Genomic DNA, 25,880 nt, shown 5'->3' on the forward strand with positions numbered 1-25,880 from the left:
AGGGGCGGCCCCGCCGGCACCGGCCCCGCGCCCGCCGGCGCCGCCGCCGCTGCCCGGTGTGTGAGGCGGCGTGGGCAGCATTCAGAGCGGGGATCCTGCCCCCGTGCCCTGCTCAGGTGAGACCCTCACCTGCAGAGCCGCCTCCAGCCCTGGGCGCCCAGCACAGGAAGGAGCAGGAGCCAGTCCAGAGGACTACCAGGATGATTAGAGGGATGGAGCAGCTCTGCTGGGAAGTTGGAATTGTCCAACCTAGAGGATTGTCCAACATACAGGATCACTTCGGGGTGACCTTATTGAGGCCTTCCAGTACCAGAAGGGAGACTACAAGGGGGAAGGGCTTCACACAGACAGTAGGTTTAGACTGGATATTAGGAAGAAATTGTTCACTGTGAGGGTGCTGAGGCCCTGGCACAGGGTGCCCAGAGCAGCTGTGGCTGCCTCGGGATCCCTGGAAGTGTCCAAGGCCAGGCTGGACATTGGGGTTTGGAGCAGCCTGGGACAGTGGGAAGAGCTTTAGGGCTCGTTCCCGCCCAAACCATTGTGGGATTGTGGCACCGCCCCGCCCGAGCGAGCAGCCAATGGGGAGCGAGTACCGCCCACTGTGGGCGGGGCCTCACCGGCACGCCGGGGCCTGAGGGGAATTCCGGCAGTGCCGGGTTCGGATCCCGGCGGGTCCTGATCCCGATCCCGATCCCAATCCCAATCCCAATCCCAATCCCAATCCCAATCCCAATCCCAATCCCAATCCCAATCCCAATCCCAATCCCAATCCCAATCCCAATCCCAATAGGCGGGGCCTCACCGGCACGCCGGTCCCTGAGGGGAATTCCGGCAGTGCTGGGTTCGGATCCCGGCGGGTCCTGATTCCGATCCCAATCCCAATCCCAATCCCAATCCCAATGTCAAACCCAATCCCAACCCCGGTGCCCAGTCCGGGCCCTGCCTGCCTCGCTGGCCGAAGGCTGCTCCGTCACCTGGAGCCCACCCGGTGTCCTGGACGCAGCAGGTGAGGCGGAGGCAGCCCCGCGGTGCCCTCAGGGCCTGGGGGGCTCTGGCCGCGCAGATCGAGTTCTCTCCGGGAGTCGTTTATTCCAGGTTATTTTTATTAGGAAGTTGTTTCAAATTCAAGACACAAAGCTGATAAAACGCCACTTCGGAACACATCATAGGGAAGTGAAAGCTAATTTCAGCCACAGAGTTAAGTTTGTTTTCTTTCAAAGCAAGAGGTAATTCTGCCACAGACTTGGCGGCATGAACTGAAATGCCAGTTCTCTCCAAAATCAGAATTTATGCTGTGCCAGAGACATTATCCAGGAATTGGTTAGTGTTTTGGAGAACCTCGTGGCTGGAGCACCAATAGAGAGGAAAAAGATTGAAAAGCTTTATTTCTGTACATTTCCTATGCACAGCATCCAATGCTGTTAATCCATAGCCTGCAAAGGCTGTGCAATACAGCATTTGAGGGCTTAAGAACAACTCAATTTCTGTTTCAAGACACATGAAACGTGTTTTGTTATAAAACTTATCAGTATCAAGACAAGTGAAATACTACTGTTCACTGTAGGGACATCACAGGGCTGAGCTTCCATCAGCTGCTGTGTGATTTCTGAGAGGTACCAAAAATGGCTGAGGTTTCCCTGTGACAAAGGAAGCTCCCACTGAGATCAGTAACTTAGAAAAATTAGACAAGGGAAATGTGAATAAGGGTGTTTAGAGACACAATAAGGGCATCAACATCTTTATGCTTTAGAACAAACTGACAGGAGAATAAGAAAACGTGTGTGATGTGCTTTAAAAGTTATACCACCTGGAGAGATCTGATCTTTTGTCACTTTCCTCTGACACAGGTGCAAGGGACAGGAAAAATGGGTATTTTTGCTGCCTTATGTGGCAGTAATTCTGAAAAAATACCTTCAGTTACTAAGATGCAGAGAAAACTGTAATTATATTAAGCACCTCACAACAGCAGGAAACTACAAAAGACCTTTATCCCTGGATTCTGTTAAAGGCACTAGTATATGAATAATGTGTTGATTTCCAGCTTAATTTATAGCAATAACTTGGAGAACTAAACCAGTAACAGGTACTGTCCTGTTCCTGGTGTGCAGTGCAAGTATCCCCTAGACCTAAATAACTGCAACCCTAGAGCTTATGCAGGAATGCTCAGAAAAGTAATGCTTTCTTTAGAGGAAGAAAAAACCAAATCATAAACCCAAAACACTTCAGCAGAAAGTGTGGTGGCTCGAGTCTGAATTTATAGAAGGTTTTTTCTACCACTTTTTCCCGTTTTCCTAAGGCACTGGGGTGGTTTTGTACTTCTGGGGGAGTGGAGGGCTGGGGAAGCACAGCAGGTTCTGCAAGCTGCCTTGGCATTCAGTGCATCTCCAAGCAGGAGTGGGCATCTTCCAACTTACTCAAGAAACAATAAATAAAAAGATAAACTCTGCTCCTGTAATTACATTCTGGTGCTATGAATGTGAGGAATGTGTAGATGTGTTTAAAATGAATAGAACACTGTCATTATGAGGGGGAACGTAACACAAGGAAATTGCTTTATTTCCAGTGAGTTTCTGTCCCTGTAGGACGACAGTCTTGGAACCTGAACCACTGGCTCTGGTGCTATTTTTACTGATTTTCCTGGAAGCTGGCTTGTCCTGAGTGGCAAAAATGACACTTTGCAAGAGTTTCTTCTTTCTGCCAGTACTACCTTGGGAGAGCACACCCCAGCTGGGCACTACCCCATCATCTCTGCAGAGCACAGCCATTGTGGGGACAGTCTCAGGCACACCTGGGAGCCAGGATGGCTTTGCTGGCTGCTGTGTTAAACTGATCTCTGAGGTTCAGCTTGACACCCTCATGGATTTGCTGCCACTGCTGTTCTCCCAGCTGAGCCTGTCTTAGGAGCAAGCAGCAGAGCAGCAGTTTCTATCCCTGCAGGACGACAGTCTTGGAACCTGAACCATTGGCTCTGGTGCTATTTTTACTGATTTTCCTGGAAGCTGGCAAAAATGACACTTTGCAAGAGTTTCTTCTTTCTGCCAGTACTACCTTGGGAGAGCACACCCCAGCTGGGCACGACCCCATCATCTCTGCAGAGCACAGCCATTGTGGGGACAGTCTCAGGCACACCTGGGAGCCAGGATGGCTTTGCTGGCTGCTGTGTTAAACTGATCTCTGAGGTTCAGCTTGACACCCTCATGGATTTGCTGCCACTGCTGTTCTCCCAGCTGAGCCTGTCTTAGGAGCAAGCAGCAGAGCAGGGCCCTGCTTCCTGTGCTGGTTCTTGCAGAATGAGGTCCCAGGCCCTGTTTTTAATTAATCCATTGCTAATCAGCTGTGACAGAGTGACACAAGCCTCACTCTTTTCTGGTGTGTGATTTCACGTGTCCCTGCCAGCCTAAAGCCCAGCCTGGACATGGCTCAGTCAGTGCCTGCCGTGCCCAGCTCTCAGTGCAGTGCCACAGCTCGTGGTTGGATGACTGGAAAAGAGAAATCCATGTAAGACACAGCAAGATGTGTCAACTAAACAGAGACTTGGAGCAGCAGCACTACCCCAAGTCCTGAAGTGACAGAAAACTGATGGGAGTTTGAGTTGCTTTGGGGAATACGAGATAAAAAATAAATTATAGATAGAGGGTGGTATATCCCACACATAACATATTTCCTGAGATCCCAGTTTGTTCCTCTGTGTTTCAGTGGAACAAGGAGCCCATGACTTGTAAATTCCAAGGCCTCTTAGACAATGGTCTATTGGAAGGTGTAGTTTAACTGAACTTCTCCCCAGCATGTCTGGAACAACTGCATCAGGAATCTGAACTGGTGATCACCAGATCTGCTGCTATGGGGGCATACTTAGCAAAAAGTTGTTCTCTGAAATGGTGAATTATCTCAAGTAAGCCAAAAATTAAGAGATCCTGAGCCTTTGATGTAACTCATTTTTCTGGGGACAACCTTTCTCCCTTCTAGGCTGGTTCAAAAGGAACATTCTCTTATGAATAAATATGACAAATAGCAAAATTAAAATATAGAATAAAACTATGTAAACGCAAGCCCTGAGGTATTTCAAGCACACAGTGTAATTTTTCTACCTGACAAGCAATCTAAAGGTGCCAGTAAGAAAACTTCATGGCTCTGTAAAAATGTCCCATCTTTCTTTCCTGCCTTCTGCCCCCAGGAAGGGGTGAGAGGTTGAGGTAAGAGCCCCGTGGAAGCTGTGATAGTCACAGAAGCAGAAACTGAGGATATTAAAGTGCTGTGTGTCTTTTTCTGATGCTTTCGCTCTTGGTTTGGCTTCCACAGGCCAGTTAGATTCTCTAGAGATCTGACAAAGGGGCTGCTTTTCTGCACCTAGGCTCCACTCCTGCACCAGCTTGTAGCCACAGTGAGGCTTTTGGGATAAAGAGGCTGCTGAATGTGGATTCTAGTGGCCCCTTGAACTCACAGTTGGGTTTTTTGGTGTATCTCAGCCTAGCTTGGGAAGCTTCAGCACACTTTGCACTGCAGTTGGTCCCAAATGACTGCCTGGTCTTGCCAGCTTCCCACCTCTTTCCCCCTCTTCCTTAGCCTGGATCTCCTTGGATGTGTTTTCTCCCCCAGAGCTTTCTGCATTTGCATGAAGGGTCCAGTCCTACAAAAAACAAATACCCAGTCTCTGCATGGCAGTGAAGTCAGTGGGTCTACTCTTCACGTTTGCTGGAGCAGGCCCTAAGGCATTAATTTTTTTTTTTAAATAAAGTACAATTTTATTAGTTCTGTTCTGTTTGGGCTTTGGAAAATAAAGTCACAAAATGGATCATAGGTCTTACTTTTTACAATGGCATTTGTCCCTCTGCTAATTCTTGGCAGACAGGGGCTCTGTGTGAAGGGGTTCTGAGCACTGTGTCCCTGGGGGATGTGCACACACAACGTGTTCCATCTGCAGGCATCTACCTGGACAGGTACTGCACCTCCAGGGACCTGCTCACATCCAGAGGTGTTTGTAAGGAGACACATGCATATGCTTACACAAGTCTATACATGTGTAAACTCTTAATTGCACATATATAAACATTAAAAATCAAATTAGTCTTAGATGCATCTTTGCTCTTTTTTCATTAAAAAGGACATTTTAAACCCCTTTTTTGTCCACTTCAGTTTTACTGTAACTAATACAATTCACCTGATCACCTAACAGGATATTTTCCTCTCAGTATGTTAAAACACTGATTAAAATGCATTACAATTATTAAATTGGGTAGAAGAGCACTTCTTGTAAGCTTAGTCTGGAACTCCTGGGGCATAGTTGTGCAGTGACAGTTTTAGATCATTTCTCTCATGTTACGGATCGTACAGCACAGAACCATGCTGAATATCATGCCAAAGATCTAGAAGAGAAGGGATGTCATTTAGGGATCCACTTACAAAACAGTTATAAAACAATTTGCATATCAGACAATCCGAAGGTCCCTATGGCAGACTGGTGACTGCTTCCATCCACAAACCCCAAAACATCAGACAATAAACATGGAGGAGGTTTCACTGATTTTATCAGCTCACACTGGTTTCATACAGGTTTCTAAATGTCCAGCCAAGCACAACTGCCCCAAATATTAATGTTACTAACATCAATTTAAGTCACATAATAACTGTGACTCTTGGTGGTATCCTGGTATTGCACTGGAGTGTTCTGAGTTTCAGAATGGAACAGGACACACATCAGAGTCAGAGCAGAGGGTGACTGCAGAGCCCCCGGAGCTGCTGCTGAGCTCTGAATAGTTCTGTGCTCAAGAGCAAGACTGCACATGAAACCTAAACCCCCACTCGTGTCAGGGAGCTTGGTCACTAGAGGGAATGATAAAAGCAGAGAGCAGTGGCTGTTGCCAGAGGCTCTGCTTCTTGCCACAGGTCAGTTCTGCAAAGCAGCTGCCCCCCGAGGCTGCGCTGCTAAGGGTGGGAGATGGGCACTTCAAGCACTGGTTGATGTTCCCTCCCCACACATGTCCCTAAGGCTGGGCACAGCTGAGCTGTCACAGCCCAGCAAGTGGCAGAAACAAGCACAGGAAAAGGTGCAGGTGCATTTCTGCTGCTGTTGTGGTCACTTCAGGACCCTCGCTGTTCTGAGGTGGGGATCCAAGGGGACACCATGCCAGTTCTGGTGTGTCCTTGACGTTATTGATCTCTGTCCCACCCCCACTGTATTTTTGAGTCCCTTCATGTTTCGTTCAAACCCCAGGATTGTTTAATTTGCACACCATGGTTTCTGTTACCTGCAGAAACCCTTCGGCTGCTTTTCAGTGTCCACATAAATCTGTGAAGGTCCTGCTCTTCCCAGCAGCTACAGGAGTGTTTCTTTACTCATACTGTGGCTCCTCATGCTGCTGGTGTCCGGGTCTGAATGAATTCATGGCCCAGACGTGCTGGGAAAAGCTTTGTGCCAAAGCCTGGTGAGCCCCAGCCTGCAGGTCCTGCTGTGTCCTTGGGACAGGGTGACATCTATTGGCCACAGCTCTAATGGGAATTCTCTGTTCCTCATGAACACTCAGGAACGTAAACTAAAGGACTGAAAGCATCAGGGTGCAGTTGTTTTGGAATACAGTAAATGCTGCTACAGCCTTTTGCTTTTCAGTTTGGTTCATGTGACCTCTGCTCTCCTACTCTTACAACAAAAGATTACCATTATTTGGGATCCTGTATAAGGACACAAAATGAACTTGAAAAGCACAGTCACACAGCTCTGCTTGCACTGATGGGGGCAATTCCCAGGGAGAAGACACACTGGAAGCAAGAAGAATTGAGGAATCTCACCAGTTGCTGCAAAATACCTTCCACAAAGCTTTGAGAAAGGGACAGGGTAGTGGGCTCAAGGGGAGATTGGAGAACACAGATTTACTCACTGTGATGCTAGCAATTGCAATTCCCACAATTCCAACTAAGCGCAGCTCAGTATCAATTACATTCTGAATTTCAGCCAGGCAGTTCTGTTAAAAACAAAATTAAAATATTTTTTTTATGCCTGGAAATCTATATTTCAATAAATTCTATCAGCTGTTCTCACTGAGCAACAGATAAACACAAAAATATTAGTGCAGTCACCATCCTAATTCCTGCATCTAAACCTTGGGTTTTGCTGGATAATTTTCCCAGCATCTTCCCTTTCCTGGTGAGGCATCTGTACCTCTTGCCTGGAGAGGCTGACACATGCAAGTAATTTTCGTACACTCAGTTTTCTCCCTAAATTTAAACTCCTTTATATAACAGACCATGCTAAATCAAGAGGTTTGGTGCTTCATTTTGACATTGAACTCACAAGCAGATTCCAGAAAAGACAGAAAGTACAGAAATATCTTTCTTAACACCAAGGAAGTTTCCAGTCAGGAGGCTCCGTGCATGACTAAGGTGGACACTTGCCAAAATCTAGCTTTCATGGGGAATTTGGGGTCCTGTTCTGTTCCCTCCTTCTCCCTTTTCCTTTCAGATGGTGCAATATTGTCTCAGCTACCATGGGATGCCACAAACAGGTGTCATGACTGAGGGCAATATGACCTCCAGCTTAATTCTGCCTCCACTCTGCTCCATTCCATAAGGAATTTTATGCTGGAATTTGCAAGGTAAAAAGAACTTCCTTTCTGTTACTTACAGAATGTCTCCAATTTGACTAAAGAACTGACACAAAGAGGTGATTAGAACAAGCAGGACAGAGGACACTTGCCTTTGGCAGCTGGATGTTCTCTGGACAGGGTAATCCTGTTTGTTGTTCCACATTACCTTTACCACAGCACTGGAGCTGAATGAGAGAGAGATGGAGGATCAAAGAGGGGAAACCACAGACTGTTTCATAATGAAAGTCAGTTATTATTTTGTCCTGATTTAGGGACATGCTTTCATATTGAAAGTGAGACAATAAATAACTTTTAAAAAAAGAATTTGTACAGTTCAAATAATAACCTTATTCTCTATATTTAAACTGCTGCTTCTGGTAGAGTTCCAACTGTGTGGGACAAAATTTTCAAAAATTACTTTCAATTCTCTGAGGCCACAGCAAACAGTCACATTTGTATTAACAACAATGACCAGAAGGGATTTTTATTACAGTATTTCATAACAAAGCAAACAAGTGGATTTGGGAAAAGCAGATCCTTGGCTTACAAGAAAACAGGAGTTGTTAAAGGGAGAATGCAGAAAGTTCAAATATCACGTACAGAATTATGGGCAATGTACAAGAAGTACAGCAGAGAATGCTGGAATTTTATTTCTGACACAACATCGTGCTGGGTTTGGAGACAGTAATAAATCAGAGTTTCAGAGGGTTTGTTTTTCCTGTTTGACTATCTCCCACAAAATGCTTGGAATTCCTCTTTGGGTCAGAAATAAGAGCTATGGGAGAAGGACAAAAGGGTCTGAGGTTGTGAAATGTTTGTTCTAAAGAACGTGGGAATTGCTGTAAGGAGCAACAAAGCTTGGGCTTGCTCTCCATGGGAGGCAGTGCAGATCCAAGATGGACACAAAGAGGATTAAAGAAGTCACAGGTTGTAACTCTGATTCAGACATTCACTTTTTGGGTGGCCTGAACTGTGTCACACATGTGCCTTTGGTCTTTCACTGACTTGGTTCAGCCACGCTGTAGGTCCTGGGACACAGGTCATGTTTTCTCTGACAGATGCAGAGGGATGCAGATATTTCACTGCATTTGCAAGTATTTATCTGTGGATTTCAATATCCAGAAGAGCCATAACAGTCATTTCTTCTGCACACAAAGACCAGAAGCATCAGAAATTTCAAAGCCTGGCTAATTGCACTTTCAAATGTCGAGATCCAAAAACCAGACTTCTGCAGAGCCTTCAAGGAACTCTCAGGGTTGTGAGCCTCTGATGGGATTTTAAGTACATTCAGTTCTATTTTGCCATACCTCAGAGGGAGGAATTCCGGATTCTAATGGGCAGTGTGACAGTGGAGCAGTGGAGGAGGGGTTTAGGTGGAGGAGTACTCACAGCCACGTGGTAGCGATAGATGGTACTGTTCATCTTCCCCACTGGGTTTTTCATGTAGTCCTCATAAGCATCTTCATAGATTTTCTGGGCTTCCTGTATTGCCTGCAGAAATCACATTTAAATGAGTTGCAAATCAGTCTTACCCCTGATCCAAAACTTTCACTTTGTGTCCTCAACCTCCAGGGCAAAAAGTGGTGCCTGGTAAACAGGTATGGTGACTCAAAAGCCAGGAGGGTTTGTGGCCTGGTGCCATTCAGAGGCTCAGAGTGTTCATAGGCTCTGTGCTTTGGTTAAACACTCTGAGTTGGGGAAGTTCAGTGCCGAATTTGTTTGCCCTTCTCCCAGGCAATGCCCTCTTTCCTTACAGCTCCCCTTGATGTTCCTTCAAGGCTGAGCCACACCTCCACTTTTTCTTGAGCAGAGGAGGCAAAAACTTCATCCTATTCCAAACTTGTGATAACACAAGCTGTCATTGGCTCCAGATAAGAATGTCAGAGAGTCTTGCAAGGAAAAGTCTCCTAGAAAGTCTTCCTATGGAAGAGCCAGGTCATCGGGCACTGCAATCCATAACTACCCCATCATTACGTCAGAAGCTGTTTGCTACTTACCACTTTCTTGCCTATGAAGGCAAATACTCCAGCAGTGACCTCACCTGCAAATATCACCAACAGGCAAGCAAAGAACTGCAGAGGAAGGAGAGAATCTCTCATAAGTGTAGTTTGTTCATGGGGGCTGCCACCAGCCCCTCATCCTCCCCAGGCCCCAACAGCCCACCCTGAACCAAAGCTCCTGAGGGGGCTCTGCACAGGGCTGCCAAGGCAGATTCCCTGTCACATTCAAACCAAGGGGAAATGGCAAAGATGTGGCTCAGAGGGAGCTTCAGGAAAATCAGAGAATAATTCCAGGTAATACATCACAAGGGACAAGCAAGGGCACCTCTCTGCATGTATGCATGGTGGCTGCTGAGTCCAGAGAAACTGGATTAGCCAAGAAAAGGACATAAGACCTTTCAGGTCAGGACTGTAAAGATATTCCCATTAATGACACCAAGCCCTGAATGCTTTGGATGGTTTCCCTGCACAGCCCAGGCACTGGAAACCTTTTACTCACTGTTCCAATTAAGCACTGGGACTCCCGCGCTGCTCCACAGCACCCGAAAAATCCAACTGCTGACATGATGGCCCCTGCTCCCACCAGTACATAGAGTCCTGTGGAAATCAGAGCCAGGCAACATTTCAGAAGGTTTCTCTCCCCAAAGCCTGCTACCTGTTTCATCAGCCCCACCCATTGGCAGGTATAACAAGGTCTCTGGCTCTCACAAAACTGGTCACACAGAAAAGGTTCTCTGACCACAGGAGGAGAGCAATACTTTCTTCAGAAATCTTGGAGAAGTAAGACAATTTGAGATTAGCTCAGTTGGTTAGAGCATGGTGCTAAAAACACCAGCTTTGCAGGTTTGATTCCTGGATGGGCCATTCACTTAGGAGTTGGACCTGATGATCCTTGTTGGTCCATCCCTTCCAACTGAGAATATTCTGTGATAGGAATCTGTGACTTCCTCCTTCCCAGTTTGCTGTCCCAGGTTCAGCTCAGTGCAGAAAGAACAAGCCTCATACCACCCAGAACCCCCTTACACCTCTGCAATAAGCAATGTAAGGCAAAAAAAGCCCAGCTTTACTACAGAGCTTATTCCTGGGAAACCTGGGGCTGGAAATGTTCTGTATGCTCTGCAGTGGGGGAGCTGAAAGGAACATGGGAGATGGCAGCACAGCCCCATCCAGATCCAGGACCCCAGCTGTAAGCTGACACTGAGAAACACTTACTCAACTGGTGTTTTGATTTTGTTTTTATTTTTTGTATGGGCTTTATCTAGGATAAAAGGAAATCAGAGTACAGAGTTTTTCTTTCCTCACTTGTGAATGTGCATTTTTTGATCTGTGCTTAGGCAGCACTCGGGTTCCTGTGGGGGTCAGCTCCCACCAGACCACAACCACGGGGCTGTGCCTTGACTCTGGTACTGTGCTGTGTAATTCTAGTCCTGTGCAGGAAGCACAGGAACCTGCCGTGCTGAGCCACTGCTGGGGAAAAGAGCTTCATCTTCCTTCTCCTCGTGTCCTTCTGGTGAGGGACAGTGGAGCTGCAGGCAGAGTGCACTAGAGGGCACAGTGAGCCTTGCTCCCAGCCAGGACTACCCAAGCTTCCACTGAGGGCCTTGAGTGTGCTCAGTTACCAGTGTAAACATTATTATCAAATCCGACCCAGGGATAGCAGAGCTGCTGGCATTTGCTGTTAGCAGGCCTTGTGGAACCTGGACTAGAAAATCCTCCAGGTGACAGTTTGCAATTGCTAGGAAAATGTAAAACCAGTCAATGTTTGAGTGCAGAGCTTCCATCCAGCTGCTCTGCCTGCCTGGTGCAGCCTGCTCGGGGAAGGCCAGCTCCTGCCTGCTGCCCATTCACTGCCACATCACCCTTCCGTCTCTGTGTCTATCCCAGTTATTCTGATCCTTGTCCTCCCCTCCCTCCCTCCTTCTGCCCCAGTTCCTGCAGAGAGATACATTCTGATAAATAGCAATAAAACAAGGAATATGGCTTTTCCTACTAATTGTAATATACACGGTGCTGGGGGGATGCTGTTTGCTGTCTGTGCTGGCAGTTCTGATTCCATGTTTTCTGGATTTTTAATACTCAGCCACCTGTGACTTGCTGGGACTGAGCATTCTTCAGGCTGTACTTGTACACATGCACAGCACTGGGTTTTACTGCTGTACAAAGATATTTATGGCTCAGGGGAGAAAGGTCAGCCAGCCCTGGTGGAAGATGAACTGGAAAAGACAAAAAGCCCTTGCTCAGGTGCAGAACCTGGTGCTCACCAGCCAAACACCAACACTGCCATTTCCTGGGATCTCCATGGTAACAAACAGTGTAATTACAAAGATGTTTCCTGGCCGTATTCAGCGTGTCACTCCCTACTCCTGTCCCTGTACTTACCAGGCCACTTAGCAAAGATAAATTTGAGTAAGGAGACAGGAAAGGAGTCTTCCCATTTCTTTTTGTTATTTGCAGCTAGGAAAGACAAAGCTCTGTGAGTCTGGGGTGAGACCACTTTCAGGAATTTGGATTTGCATTTGTCAGAGAAACAGCCTGAGCATTTCACTCGCATGACTCAGAGCTAAACCACTACCTCAGTGAGAACTTCCCTTTTAAGGCGTGTTACAGGAAGAACTCACACCACTCACTAAACAAAGCTGAGCCCCACAGCAAGCCAGCCAGGAGTTAAAATCCACCTTCTTCCATCTGCTGCTCAGGAGAGTCATCCCACTTTGTCCTTTCTCAGCCTGGGACTACCACTTGCTGATACCCAGCTATTTCTAGATGGAAAATAATGGTCACACTTAAAATTTCCACAAAAATGATGGTATTTTTACTTTTCTACTATATATACACACATGTAATCTTTCACACAGGAATGAAACTTGTGATTTTGGGGGTGTCCTGAGGTCAGGACTTGGCCTCGATGATCCTTGTGGATCCCTTCCAATTCTGAATATTCCATGAGACACACAAAGAGTAGCTTGAAAAAAATCAAAGGGGCCAAGCTACTCCTAAGCTTGCACTGAGAGATTTCCCAGCACCTACACCCAGGGATGCTCAGTGGAAGATGACTTCCAGGAAGGATGTCTGTCAGAGATGGAAATGTTATAATTTATGGCTTAAACATCTTCAGGAAGGATTTTTGCCTATTGTAGCAAAACAGGACCACCACATCCTGACTGAGGCCATTCAAGACAGAGTGGCTCAGCTCAGCTCAGCTCTGGGGATGCACTCCCAGGGATCCAGCTCAGCACCTTGCTGGTGGACACTGCAGCCCAGGGCTGGCAGTGGCCAGGCTCACACAGAGTCTCACACCAAAGGATGGGAGGAAGAGAGGTTTGGGTGTGTGCTGAGAAAAGCCCTCTGGTCAGAGGCAGTGAACCACCATCCCCCAGGGCACAGGAGCCCAGCTGTGTGCCCTGCACCCCGGGAAAAGCCACATCCCTGCAGGGACAGCAGAGTCATGGCCTGTCCCAGGCCCCCCGAGGGGTCCCCAGACTTGCACTTGATGTGACAGATCAAGAGCCTTGCGAGGGACAGGGGCAAACCCAGCCCCCCTCAGGAGGCACGGGGGTGTTCCTGCCTGAAACCTTTATTGATCCACTGGATTCTAGACTTTGCTTCACCACCCAGAGGAGCAGAGGGAGAGGAGCAACGAGACATCCTTGGGCCCCTGGGGTGGGTGATACAGTTCCACCTAACCCCTGCCACTCTCTCCCTGTCCGTGGCCCCTCTGCCTTTTCGTTCCCACCTGCCCAAAACCTTTACTGATCCACTGCATTCCAGACTTTGCAGTGTCAGAGGACACTCACCACCCAGAGGAGCAGATGGAGGGGAGCAACGAGACATCCTTGGGCCCCTGGGGTGGGTGATACAGTTCCACCTAACCCTGCCACTCTCTCCCTGTCCATAACCCCCCTACCTTTTCTTTTTCTATTTCTTTCTTTTCTCTTTCTTTCTCTTTGCCTCTTTTACTGTTAAATAAAATATATTCATTTTTTGGCACCAACACCTAAGTTCATTTGGTTTTAATAATGTTTTTTGGGTACTGCCACTCTCTCCCTGTCCGTGGCCCCTCTGCCTTTTCTTTTTCTATTTCTTTCTTTTATCTTTCTTTCTCTTTGCCTCTTTTACTGTTAAATAAAATATATTCATTTTTTGGCACCAACACCTAAGTTCATTTGGTTTTAATAATGTTTTTTGGGTAGATTTTGAACATTTCTGTGTTCGATCAGTTTTATTCACAGATTTAGTTTTCTTTGCTCTTCTGTTTAAACCGGTTTGTAAGAATATCAAAGCTGTAGATGCAGAAATATCCTGGATGGTGTAAGTAAGTAAGAAGGATCTGGTATTTCTTTTCCTAGAGGGCTGTACACAGCAATGTAGGCATGTTCACCTCAAATTCTTGATAAGAACAGACCTAAATTTAAAGTGAGACTCTCTAGAGAGAAAAAAAAAAGCAAAGGGTGGCAATGTCTGGCACACAGCCCTTGGAATCCCAGCCTTACCTAAAGCCATCAAGCATTGAGAGCTGTCAGGGCCAGCAGTGCAAATCCAGACTTTTGGTGATTAATATCACACCTTTCCTTGCAATAGTATCCAGTGTCAGAAGTACCTCAGCTTCACTAAAACCCATCCCTTCCTAAAAAGCAGGATGGAAAGCCTTAATCAGCTTCTATTCATCAGCACTTCCATTGTAAAGTACAAAGCCTTGGCATGGCCTCCGACTTGGCATCTACAGCACAGCAGGGAAACAAAAAAAAGTCAGTTTATAGCCACAGAATGGAACAGGTTTGAGAGCTACAAACTGACACAAAAAAATCACCGCAAAGCTCAACATGGCGAAAAGAAGTGCGTGAGTCAGGTCGGGGTAGAGAGCTTGTTTAGGTGAGTGGAAAACGATGAGGAGACTCTGCAGCTGCAGCTTTTTGTGCAGCAGAGGGGAAAAAGTACAAGGTGGAAAGGAAGCAGGGGTTTGTGGCCTTTGTGAATTTTTTCCTCTCACCTCTTGTTGCCTCTGTTCATTTCCTGCAATTCTGGTCTTTGGTCTGTGTGTGCTCATGGAGAGGAGGGAGGGCTGGCACCCAAACTGAGAGCAGGGAATGCAGAGAGCAGGAACGCTGCTGTGGCACTGAGAGGGCCAGGCTGGCCCCAGAGACAGAGTCTGCCATCTGTGATTGCCCACTCTTGGAATATTTACTCCACCTGCATTTGGGACCCACAAACTGGTCACTCTCAGCTCCTGAATGCAAGGGGATGAAGAGGCACATTCCAAAGATGAAAATCCACGTGCAAATCTGACAGAAGATCAGTTGATTTAGGCAGACACAGCCAGTGCACTGATTACTGAGGGGTTCTGGAGGAACTAGGGGCTTCTTCATTACCACAAGAGGATGAAAAACAACGTGTCACAGGACTGGGGGTTTTTGAACAGAACCTATTATCTTTTTTTTTTTTTTGTAAGGAAATATTGAGGTTTTGGGGTGTGGTTTGTTTGTTTTGCTTTGCTGACACCCCCCTCCCCAAAAAAAAAAAAAGTTTTTTAATAGATGTGAAGAGGAATGAAGACTTCTCCTTTTAGCAGTGAGTCAAGTGAAAGAACACCTGAAAACAAATTGATTTCCCTTCTGGCTGTAATGTAGTGAGTGAAAGAGGGGAACCCCCTTCTTCTGCCATTGTTTTATTTTGCAAAGACAAATCTGGAAAGCCATAAAGCAGCAGCTTTTATGTGTATTTGTTTTTTTTATTCATCCCATGGGGAAAATCATTCTTTCCTGAAAGGAAATTGTCAAATGGGGGCATTCCCTGTGAAAATTCCAACAGGAGGGATTCCCATTTTCTAGCAGACTCTGCTTTGCAATTACAAGGGGAATTAAAATGTTATCTGGCAGTCTCAGAGCATCCTGTGGCACCCAGTAGTGAAGAATGGCAGATCCACAAGTCAGCAGATCTCTGGATCGGCCTCAGTGCTCGTGGCACACAGCTCCTCCCTGAGATACTGTCCCCTCTGGAGACAAGGACACATCCCTTCCTGGGCTGCACTTGGAGACAGGAGATCTGCAAGTCTCAAAAAGCACCTTGAAAAGGATCAAGGGATTCTGTGTGTTGTTTCTGAGTGTACAAAGCCTCTGTGATTAGCAAGGATACAGAATTCCAAGGATGGAATTGTATAGCTACTGGCTGCAATGTATTTTTATATATACCAAGAGTGAGGGAAGGATTAGCCTGGGCTGGAAGAGATGTAATTTCAGACTCTGGAAGAGACCCCATTCCCACAGCTGCTTTTGATTGTTTGTTTGTTTGTTTGTTTTTCCCTAAGTCTCACTGAAGGTTTGAGGCACAAATCCCTGCCAAGAGCAGGAGCAGACAAACACACCCTGTCTCTGTCTGGCTTTATTTCACATGGGTTTCTTGTTTACCTGGCTGCTATGGGCACTTTCCATTTGAAATAATTCTCCTTTTTTTTCCCTCTCTTTTGGGCTGAGTAAATAACACTGAACAAATCCCCAACTGTTCCTACTCCACGGAGAGAACAAGCAGCTCTGTTCTGGGGGTGAGGGACCCAGCAGCAGCAACAGCAGAGCCCAGGACCCAAACAGGGCTTGAAGGGATTTTCCTGGGGCTGTGTGTTCCTTGCAGCCCCAGGGGCAGATGTCCTCCTCCACGGAAGGACTGAGGCTCTCCAGCCCTTAGGAGAGCACCAAGGAACTTCTAGCACAGACACACTCCTGGAAAATATGAGAAACACACGTAGGAGTTGGAAAAAAAAAGTCCAGACAGGGACGGTTGTGTGTGTGGCACCAAACTCAGCTCCTGAAACAGGCTTGTTACTAGAAATTTCCATTGTATATTTATTTATAAAATACATTCACAGAACTAGAGAAAAGCTGCAGAGGCCTCTAAAGTGACATGAATTTCTGGAGAAGTGGAACATACCCTTAATTTGAGCATAATGGATATATCTGATTAAGTGTCTGGTGTGAATTCAGCAGAGATTTCGTGGTTAATCTTCCTGGAAGCACAAAAGCATTACAGGCACCAGCCAGTTTGGAGGCTACTCTGATGCACAAATCCTGAATTTCAATTTAAAATCAGCCTCACTGTAATGTAACATCCCAGTCCAGTTCCTCTCTTTCCCATAGAACACCAGCCCTTGTTACACACCTTGCTCACATGCATCCCAGAACCCTAAATAATTATGGCCCAGATTCACAGGAGGCAGTGTGTTCCCAAAGCTGTTCCCAAAGGCTCTGTCAGTGCCTGCCACCCCCACTGCTCTGAACTCAGTGTCACCAGCACACCTGTGCCAGCTGGGGCTGTCCTAGCCTGGCTGCACTCACAGAAATGGATTCTACCATTTAATGATGTGAATAGTGTGGGAAAACTTCCTCACAAGGGAGCTGGTCACAGTGACACTGTGGCCAGAAGCACAAATGTCTTGGTCCTTTTTCTAGTTTCACTGCATCCTTTTTGACTGGAATCACAGAGCGTTCAGGAGTGCACTGCAATTGGACACAATGACATTAAGATTCTTCAGCTGGATTCCCATTTCCTTTCTTCATATTTCCTGACATTTAGATGCCTGTTTGGCTGCAGTAAGCAAAGCACTTTGTTGTCAACAGCAACTGATTGTGAGTTTAAGATCATGTTCATGTGTGGTTGTAGCTAATTTAAACTAATTTAAACTCTGTCAGTGTTTGTACTGCTTACATTATCTGTTACCACTTGCATCACTTTGTTGACACTGTATTTCTTCTGCCTTTGTAATACTCAGTCATTTGGTATTCTGAAATCCTCTCGTGATTCTCTGCAATCCTCTCTAGATTAGGACACTCTGGCTAATCCTGTGTGTGCATGAGCCAGCTGAATCCAAACCCTCCTGAAGATGTTTTTGAACTGACAAGCCCCAAAAAGGAGGCTGAGGGCTTTTTGGTTGCTGGTTTGTTTTTATTTCCAGTAGACAAAACACTTTCCTCTTAATGGCTTCAAAGTGGACTGTCCAAATGTATTTACAGCTCTGTCAGAGCAAAACACAGGTCAGAACGTTTCCCTTACAGGAGTTATGATGGGTTATACTGGTTTGCTTGTTATGTAGGAACTGCTTCAGAGCATGTAGAGCTCTCTTAAAGAGACTCTGTGTGAAAAAGGAGCCTGAGCAACCCTGGAGTGTGGGGTGCTGCTCCAGTGAGAGGAATCATGGAATCATGGAATGCTCTGGGTTGGAAGGGTCCTTAAAGATGCTGTAGTTCCAGCCCCCTGCCATGGGACACCTTCCACTGTCCCAGGCTGCTCCAAACCCTGACCAGCCTGGCCTTGGGCACTTCCAAGGATCCAGGGGCAGCCCCAGCTGCTCTGGGCACCTGTGCCAGGGCCTCAGCACCCTCTGAGGTTATACACTTATGTAACCAGCCACGTCCTGGGGGCACCCAGGGATGGGAAGCACCTTGGTGCCCTTTTCCTTCCCGCAGGACCAGTGCAGGTTTAGCCCCGGTCACCCCCTGCAGGTGGCTCCTTGCAGAGCTCCCGGTGCTGCTGTGTGAGCTCTGGGCTGGGCCTGGGCAGCCTGGCCCGAACAGGGACTCCTGGAGCCTGGGTGTCCCCGAGGGGGCTCAGGGCACCCCGGGGGTCCCCGAGGGGGCTCAGGGCACCCCGGGCACTCGGTGCTGGCAGGGCTCAGCATCACAGCAGGGAGGGAGCAGAAGGAAATGGGGTAACTGTGGGCTCGGCTGTGGGGTGGGACTGGCTGACTTTTACACAGCTACAGCAGGGAGAGGAGGGTGGGAGAAGCCACCCAGGAGGACAATTTAACGGGCAAAAAGCATAAAGTGCATTATCGTGCTTAAGCGATTAAAGAAAAAAAAACTTCCTGAACCTCAGCATCTTGCAAATATACAGCAATCACCCCGAGGCAGATGGAGAGATTGTCACATTAGGCTAAATTAGCTCATTTGGTCAGAATTACCTTTATTTTTGCCTTTATTCTGTCAGGGGGAATGCTAACTCTTAGGAACTGCTGCAAGGTTTTGTGATGCACAACAGAGACCGAAGACTTTGGAACAACTTTCATTTTTGGTAAGGTTTTCTCAGGGGGTGGTAGGGGTGGTGTCATATTTTTAAAGTGAATTTCCAGTACAGCAGCTTCCGTTTTCCACTCATGGCCACTTATCATCCTTTTCTAAACCACTCTTCCTGAGAGACAGAAAAAGAGAGCTGCACACAGATGATAGGAAGAAAGGCAATTTCATTGCTTAAGTACAGACTGAAAGCCTATCCAACACATGATGGCAGGATCATTTAATGGTCTTCTTGTGGTTGCTCTACACAGGGGCTGCTTTGCCAACAGCTCTCATTTTAAAGGCTGGTGGAGTTTGAGAGGTGGTGGATTTAGCAGAGAAAATCCTGTTGACTAAGGGTATAGTGCTTGACTCCAAAAGACATGAATAGAACTTGAATAAAGAGAGGCACAGGAGCAGAGAACTGCAGCTCACATGGATGGAACTCCAGCCAGCTCCTGTTTGTATGGGCATCCACTGCTATGGAGAAAAGCTACTAATATCCTTCAGCTCCAGACATGACTTCATATCCTAAGGCACGCTCCATCCACGTACCTTTCAAAGCCAGCAGCATCACTCCTGCTCTCACTGACCCCAAGAAAAAGCCACTATCACCCTAAAATTTTTGTCCACAGCTGTTTTGGCCCTGATGGATGCCTGGACCACAGACTGGATCATGGGACTGAAACAAAGAGAACAGAATTAAGCATAGGAGGGTTGAGAGCTCTGGCTGTGCAAGAGAAGCCACATTTCAGGGCTGAGAAGGAGCCACCCAGACTGATTTGTTTGCATTCATCAGGTTTTGTTACCATTCCTGAGGGGGTTTGTTGTGTACACACACTTCACTTTTATTGGTGCTGGCAGGGATGGGACCCTCTGCACTTCATTTCTGAGGAATACAGAGTTTGTCCTACTTGTTGCCCTTTGTCCACCAAAAGCAGAGATGGAAGAATGGGGAGTGGAACTGAGCCTTAAGAAGTCCCCATGTCAGTTTTTGCTTTGCAAGTGCTCTACTTGCACTCAGCAGCACTTGGTCTGTACTGCTGTGCTTCAGTTATTCTTAAAATTAAGACCAGCAGTATCACAAGGAATTAGAAAGCACCAATTAATTGTGAGACAGGAATGCTGACACCCTGGGTTCTCACAAGCATCTTACTTCCTTCTGACTCTTGCAGACCTTCCTGCCCAGTAAAAAATTTCCCAGTTTTTGTACAGGAGTCTCCATAAGGATGAGCAATCCAAGGGAATTCCCTCAATTCCACAGATCTTTTCTCCATTTGATCAGTGCAGTGTCACAGACAAAAAGATAAAAAGGTATTTGCCAGCTATTGTCCTTTGATGCAATTGTCCTTTTTTCTTTCATTTTTCTCTCTCATGTGCAGCTAAGAGAGGGATCTATGAACTCTACCAGAGCTGAACTGCAGCTGAACAGGGGAGCCACAGTTTTGCTTCATCACTTGAAGCACAGGCCCAAAACTGTACTGTGAGATGAAGTAACATAAAAATATATCCCACTGTAGAGGGAACTCCAAAAAGCTGGGGAGCTGCCGGGAGAGGATGTGCAATTTTAGGAGCCTCCAGTGTAAGATGTGTCTGGTAAAATGGTTGGAGGCTGCGTGGGTCAAAGTGTTCCAATTCCAACCTTTTCTGTTGTAGGTTTTTCACTGCAAACTGCAGTGGGGAATATGGATCACCAAACACAAAACCACAAGCAACAGAAAGCTAGGAACACATATGTGCTTGCCCACAGCACTGCTGCCTGTAAGCTGTTCTCCAACCAACAAAAACATCTCAGTGGCTGGAAAAGATGAACAGGCCTGGTTGCCAAGTCATGGCCCGAACTATTCCAGGGGCAGAAAAGACAGCTGGGCTGCTGGTAAAGAACAGGGCTATTTAAGGAGACTCACTCTGGCCTAATGGAAAATGCAAGGATAGAATTATCAATTATTTTACACTAACCCAACATTTCAGATCCAGGAAAAAAACAATCACAAGGAAGCAGAAGAAAGAAGCTGGTTAGATTCGGCTGGCAGCTCAGTCCAGGTATAGAAAGAGCAGAATGTGCTGCCCTTTAGAAGAAAGAAAATTAACTGTTTTTCAGAAGATGGTGATTCATTTCAGCCTACAAAGCAAACTCCAAATGCACCTGCACTGTTGTTCCAAGCGCTGACACAAAGTTGATGTGATCCCAGGGCCTTGGGTTATCACAAGGAGCCACAAAAGCCATCAGTGGAACTGAGATAAAGAAATTATTTTTGGATGTATAGCTATATGCTGATATTTTAAGTTATACTGCTGATCTGCTGTCTCTCTCAGCCCTCAGGGCAGCTGCTCCTGCTGTGCTGCACAGTGTTCCATATTAAGAATTCCTATGCAAAACCCTGGCTGCCACCCAGAAAACATGTTAGAGAGCAAACACACAGAGCCAAATAAACAACAGTCCCAGAGACTGTGAGAAAGGCCCAATACACAACTGCCAAGGGGGACTCTGAGCTGAAATCTCGAGAGGGAAAGCTCTTCAGCATGACCTTCAAATGCAGCTTTGTCTGCTGCAAACCCACTGTAACTGAACTTCTCTCTGTCCTTTTACCACAGCCTTGGTCCCACACTGCTGACAGCCTCAGCACAGCCTCAGCTGTGCCATCAGATGCTCAGGAGTCACAGCATTTAGCAGGGTTTGTAATGAGGGAGGGAGGGCAGCAGAAAACTCTTTGGTTTTCTTTCACAGGAATGCTCTGTTCAGTGTCTATTACAAAAAAAGGGCAAAACTTTGCTTTAGAATTCAGTTCAAAGTGCAAGCTTAAAAGAATTCTGAAATCTCTGTGCCCTGTTCCTCAGCACTTCCTCTCACAGTTACATATTTCAACAGGCAGCTCTATAAATACGTGTGGCAGCCCAAAAGCTGAATGTCATGGTGTCTGATGAAACTTTTACAAGAACATTCCTCAGGACTTCCCAAAATTAACAACTTTGAACAGCTTTTGTAATTTCTGTTCAGGGCAGAAGCAGACTACATCTTTTGAGATTTAAATACACATGCACCAAAGAGTATCTTGTTTACACCGTGTGTTCCAGGCTGCACTGGTGCTTAGTCACAGCACAGGATGTAGCACATTCTGCCTTCCAGCACCACTTGATTTTGAAGGCCAGAACATCCTTTTGTCTTGTTTGCTCTCCTGGGACAAACATAAGAGGATCAGGAAGGGAAGCATTCCAACCTACAGCACGGGGAATTCAGCAGGTATAAAGTGGAGCTGGAAATGAAGTTGGTGATCTAATATGCTGCTGTCACAGCAGCTCAGATGTAAGAGAAAAAGTAAATCATACTTCCTGGCTCTCTGTGTCAGTGGAGGTGTTGCAACGTGTTTTACAATGACCCTCAGGTCCCAAACAACATTTTCATCTGAATGGTTTTACTCCTTTATTCAGCCTTACAAAATCCCAGGGAAACACAGGGACATAACATTCTCACCATCTATTCCCACTGCTGCACAGCCAGTTCTGTGCCTCTAGCCTGGCTGCAAGTGTTAAAGAAACCTGGGCCTGGGGCTGTGGTGGATCTGAGTCAAAGCCTCCACTGAGAGCATCGGGGTATTTAAGGTAACTGCACAATCTTGGAGTGACAGGTACCTGCTGGAGGACACCTCTGGTCAGCTCCCAGTCCTTCCACCCTGTCAGAGTGGCTTGATGGCCAGGGCAGGACTGGGTATTCACTCACACTTAGCATTTGTAGATGGCAAAAATGTTTGCACCAATGGGTTTTTTATTGGGTCCATCTCTAGGGGTGATGTATTAAACAGAAAAAAATCCTACTTTTCTGCTGTAAAGGTATGTTACAGTTGCCAGGGACAGAGAGCTGCAGTTGCTGGCAGACCCAGGCAGCAGCTATTTAAGGGTATCTATAAATATGAAGCACAGGTCCCAAAAACACACCTGGAAATCCCAGGGAGAAAAAAGTTATCTTAAATGCTAAAATTAGATGTGACTAATCCCAGTTCTGCAGGCACAGGAACTAGCTGATTCCTGCCCAGGTTGGACAAACAGCTCCTGAGGTGACTGAACACCAGGTAGTGTCACTTTGCAGCTGTGGAAGGATTTGCTTTGGCACTTTGGTCCCACTGAGGCCTCCACAGGGAGAACTGCTGAGCAGAATTTTGCTGCTGTCCTGGTTCTGGGAACATTCTGAAAGCACACTTGTTTTGCTGGCTGGCAGCTGCACAGAAAACTCTGGAGGGATATATTGGTGAGCCCCACAAGTCTCTGACCTGTCTCACCTTCTATTCTGAGAGTATTAGCACAATTCACTTAGGATATGTGGGGACTGGATCAAATCCAGGAGAAGAGATTAGTTAGGTCTAAGAAAGTGGCTGTCAAGCAGAGAAAGGTCAAAAGCCATCACACACACAGCACCAGAATGTCCAGTTTGGTGTAGGTCAGCCCAGAAATTGTTGACCAAGGTGTGTCACCTGGCCCAGGATGCAACCCAGGCTGGAGGCTGCTGCCCTCCCAGCACTGTCACTTACCCATGAAGAAAAGTTCCGGGGACTTTTTGTCTGTAGCAAACTCTGCCATGGGCCCACCAAAGCGCAGCCACAGCCCGAAGGCAATGACAGCCAGTCCTGCCAGCTGCAACACAAACACAGCAGTCAGGGCTACAGTGACAAACAGCTGGAAAGAATCACAGCGGTGTCTTGGCACCTTGTGCTTTCTTGAAATCCCACAGCTCAGAATTGCACTGTCAGAAAATTTATGCAGCACTTGCCAGGGTCTGATAACAATTCCTATTACAGTGCAATGTACTTGTTTCTTTCAGTCTTCAGTGTAGTGGTGCTTCTGAACTTACTAGAGACTCTCAAACCTTGTCAGTCATTTAACCATCAAAACTGGGCCTGAATTCTCATGAGAAATGGAGAGGGGCAGGGGACCCCCACCAAAACTAGGAGGTACAAGGATTGTTACTGGGTGGATATCTTGGATCACAGAAATTACAAACCAGTGATAGATGCTGTCAAGTGCAAGGGAAAATTCCCTTTAATGTGAACAAGACCAGGTCACAAAGGAGTGTCACAGCATGTTGTTTGAGGGGAAAGATCTACAGAGGTCTCAGCTTCACCACGTGCCAGACAGATCATGCTATGTGACCTGGCAGAGAACTCCAGCATCCCTCAAGAGCAGAGCTGTGTGTCCTGCAGGCAGCTCCAGCATCCCCCAGGAGCAGAGCTGTGTGTCCTGCAGGCAGCTCCAGCATCCCCCAGGAACTGGCACAGTGTCCTGCTGCTGTCCAGGCCCAGAGCCTCAGCCTGTGGCACCTGCACAACCTGGACAAGGCTCACAAACACCTGCTGCTTCCCTCACAAACACCTGCTGTGGGTGCCAGCCTGGCACAGTGCTCCCCTAACCTGTCCTGCATTCCCTGGCACTTGATCCATTGGCACAGCTCCACAAGCCAAGAGAGCAGGCAATTGTACAGCTGGAGAGCTCAGGACCATGGCTTTCCTCACAGATGTGTCCTAGCAGAGGGTGAGGGTCCCCTGCCACCCTGTCACAGCATGGGGACCTCCCCGCTGGCAGCCTTGATCTGCCAGGGCCTCTCCAGGCTGTGGAGTGCCCCTGGCAGTTCTGGACGAATGTCCCAGCCAGCTGAGGAGATGGTTCCTTCCATCTCAGCGAAAAGGCAGATAACAAAACACAGTACTTGTCACTTTCGAGAAACAAATAACACAAAGCTTTGTCCTTCTGCTGCCTTGCAGCTGCAGCTGGGCAGCATCACACTGCCCCTCCAGCTCGAGCACAGCAGCACTGTGTCCCCGGAGCACGCAGTGCTGTCACCACGAGGGAACAGCCTTTGGTTTAACTGTGCTTCAAGAATAAAGGAGACAAAAGCCCAAAACTGCTTGGTCCAGAGAGGCTGAACAGGATGACTTTGTGGCTTCTTTTAAAAAGACCCCAGTGAATCAGAAGGAAAGAAAAAGACATTTAAGAAGATGACATTGCTGATTGTTTTCTGGAAAGCTGAAGGGAGAACAGTGCATGAGGGAAAGTGAGAGAAGAGAAAGCGTGAATTCAACAGCGTGGAACTGTGGGACTATTGAAAAGGTGCAATTGAGGAGAATGAACACAGCATTCCCTGAATCTCTTGGGGTGATGCGAGGACTTTGTCTTAGGATGATCTTGTAGCAGCTGTTGGCTCCCTATTAGAAATGACATTAGTCAAAAGCACCGTGATGCTGTGAAATGTTCTGCTAACTGCACTGTACTGGGGGAACCTCTGCCAGCCTCCTCCTGCAGCCGCGTGGTTGCCGGGGAAATGATCGCTACTTTAAACGATCAGTTTAGACAGATGCTGTCTCTGCTCAGCAATGTCATCTCACACCGAGCCGGTGCTTTCCCAGGCAGACGGAGCGAGAAGCCGGGAGCGCTGCCCGGGCGCTCCCGCAGCCCCAGCTCGGGCAGCCGATCCCGCAGCATTCCCGCAGGGAGCCGCGCCCGTGCCACCCTCCCGGCACCCGCGGCAGGTGCCCGGCCCCGCCCGGCCCCGCGCCGCCCGGCGCTCACCCAGAAGGTCAGGTTGAAGATGAAGAGCAGGATCTTGACGCAGCGCATCCCCCCATAGCCCACGCCCATGGCGGGCGCTCCGGCAGCAGCTCCGCGGCGCTCGGCCCGACTCCGGCGGGCGGCCCCGGGGGCAGGTGCGGGGCCGGGCGGATCCGCCGACCTGGGCCCGCCCCGGGGCGGACTTTGTGCCCGGCGCCGGGCCCGGGGGTTCCCGGGCGGGGCACAGGCGGGGCCGGGCACCCCGCTGGCCCCGAGCGCTCGGAGAAATCCCGCTGCGCGTCCCGGGTGCCTCTGAAAGGCGCTCAGATCTTCCAGATGCTGCCCACAAAAGTACAGGCAGGATCAAGAATGTGATGTCGTTAAACTTGTCTTGGTTCGTAGCCGTAGCTAAGAGCCCCTCAAGTTCATTTTCCAATCATTTATTTGTTCTCTAATTGGACCCAAAATGCTGACTCTGCTGTCAAAATCTTAAAGCTTTCTCATCTTATGATTTTTTTCCCAGCTGCTCCTCCGAGGTCTCCAGGAACTCTGAGTCCAAAGTTGCCTGTGGGGCTTTGACAGGGGGGCGTGAGGTAAGGTTGTGTCTCCGGAAAAGAGGGGTTTCTACCTTAAACATTTCTTCTCCTTATTTAACGAATAAACCACTTATTTCCTATTTATTTTAGTTTGTGCTCTAGTCACAGCTGTAGAGTTCTACCTATTCAGATTATTTT

The 25,880-nt window shown here is 47.5% G+C and overlaps 1 protein-coding gene across 3 annotated transcripts; it reads right to left on the reverse strand.

Annotated features, from left to right (window-relative positions):
* Positions 1–1,085: 1,085 nt before the first annotated feature.
* Positions 1,086–25,328, reverse strand: TSPAN2 (tetraspanin 2). Of its 3 annotated transcripts, XR_005626543.1 has the most exons (9): positions 25,168–25,326; positions 23,136–23,238; positions 10,077–10,174; positions 9,575–9,649; positions 8,967–9,068; positions 7,688–7,762; positions 6,873–6,956; positions 2,955–5,363; positions 1,086–2,599 (listed from the first exon to the last, which is right to left on the reverse strand). XR_005626543.1 is itself a non-coding variant. In XM_039699376.1 (8 exons), exons 1-8 carry the CDS (start codon positions 25,234–25,236, stop codon positions 5,298–5,300), a joined length of 672 nt encoding a protein of 223 aa, XP_039555310.1. In that variant the 5' UTR covers positions 25,237–25,326; the 3' UTR covers positions 2,923–5,297. The 3 variants fall into 3 exon arrangements, 2 of the variants coding, with proteins under 2 accessions (XP_039555310.1, XP_039555311.1); XM_039699376.1 differs by lacking the exon at positions 1,086–2,599 and having other exon boundaries at positions 2,923–5,363; XM_039699377.1 differs by lacking the exons at positions 1,086–2,599; positions 2,955–5,363 and adding an exon at positions 5,380–6,753 and having other exon boundaries at positions 25,168–25,328.
* Positions 25,329–25,880: the final 552 nt, after the last annotated feature.

This window comes from Passer montanus, unplaced genomic scaffold (genome assembly GCF_014805655.1).
Source record: "Passer montanus isolate IOZ18808 unplaced genomic scaffold, ASM1480565v1 scaffold132, whole genome shotgun sequence".
Classification (NCBI taxonomy): domain Eukaryota; kingdom Metazoa; phylum Chordata; class Aves; order Passeriformes; family Passeridae; genus Passer; species Passer montanus.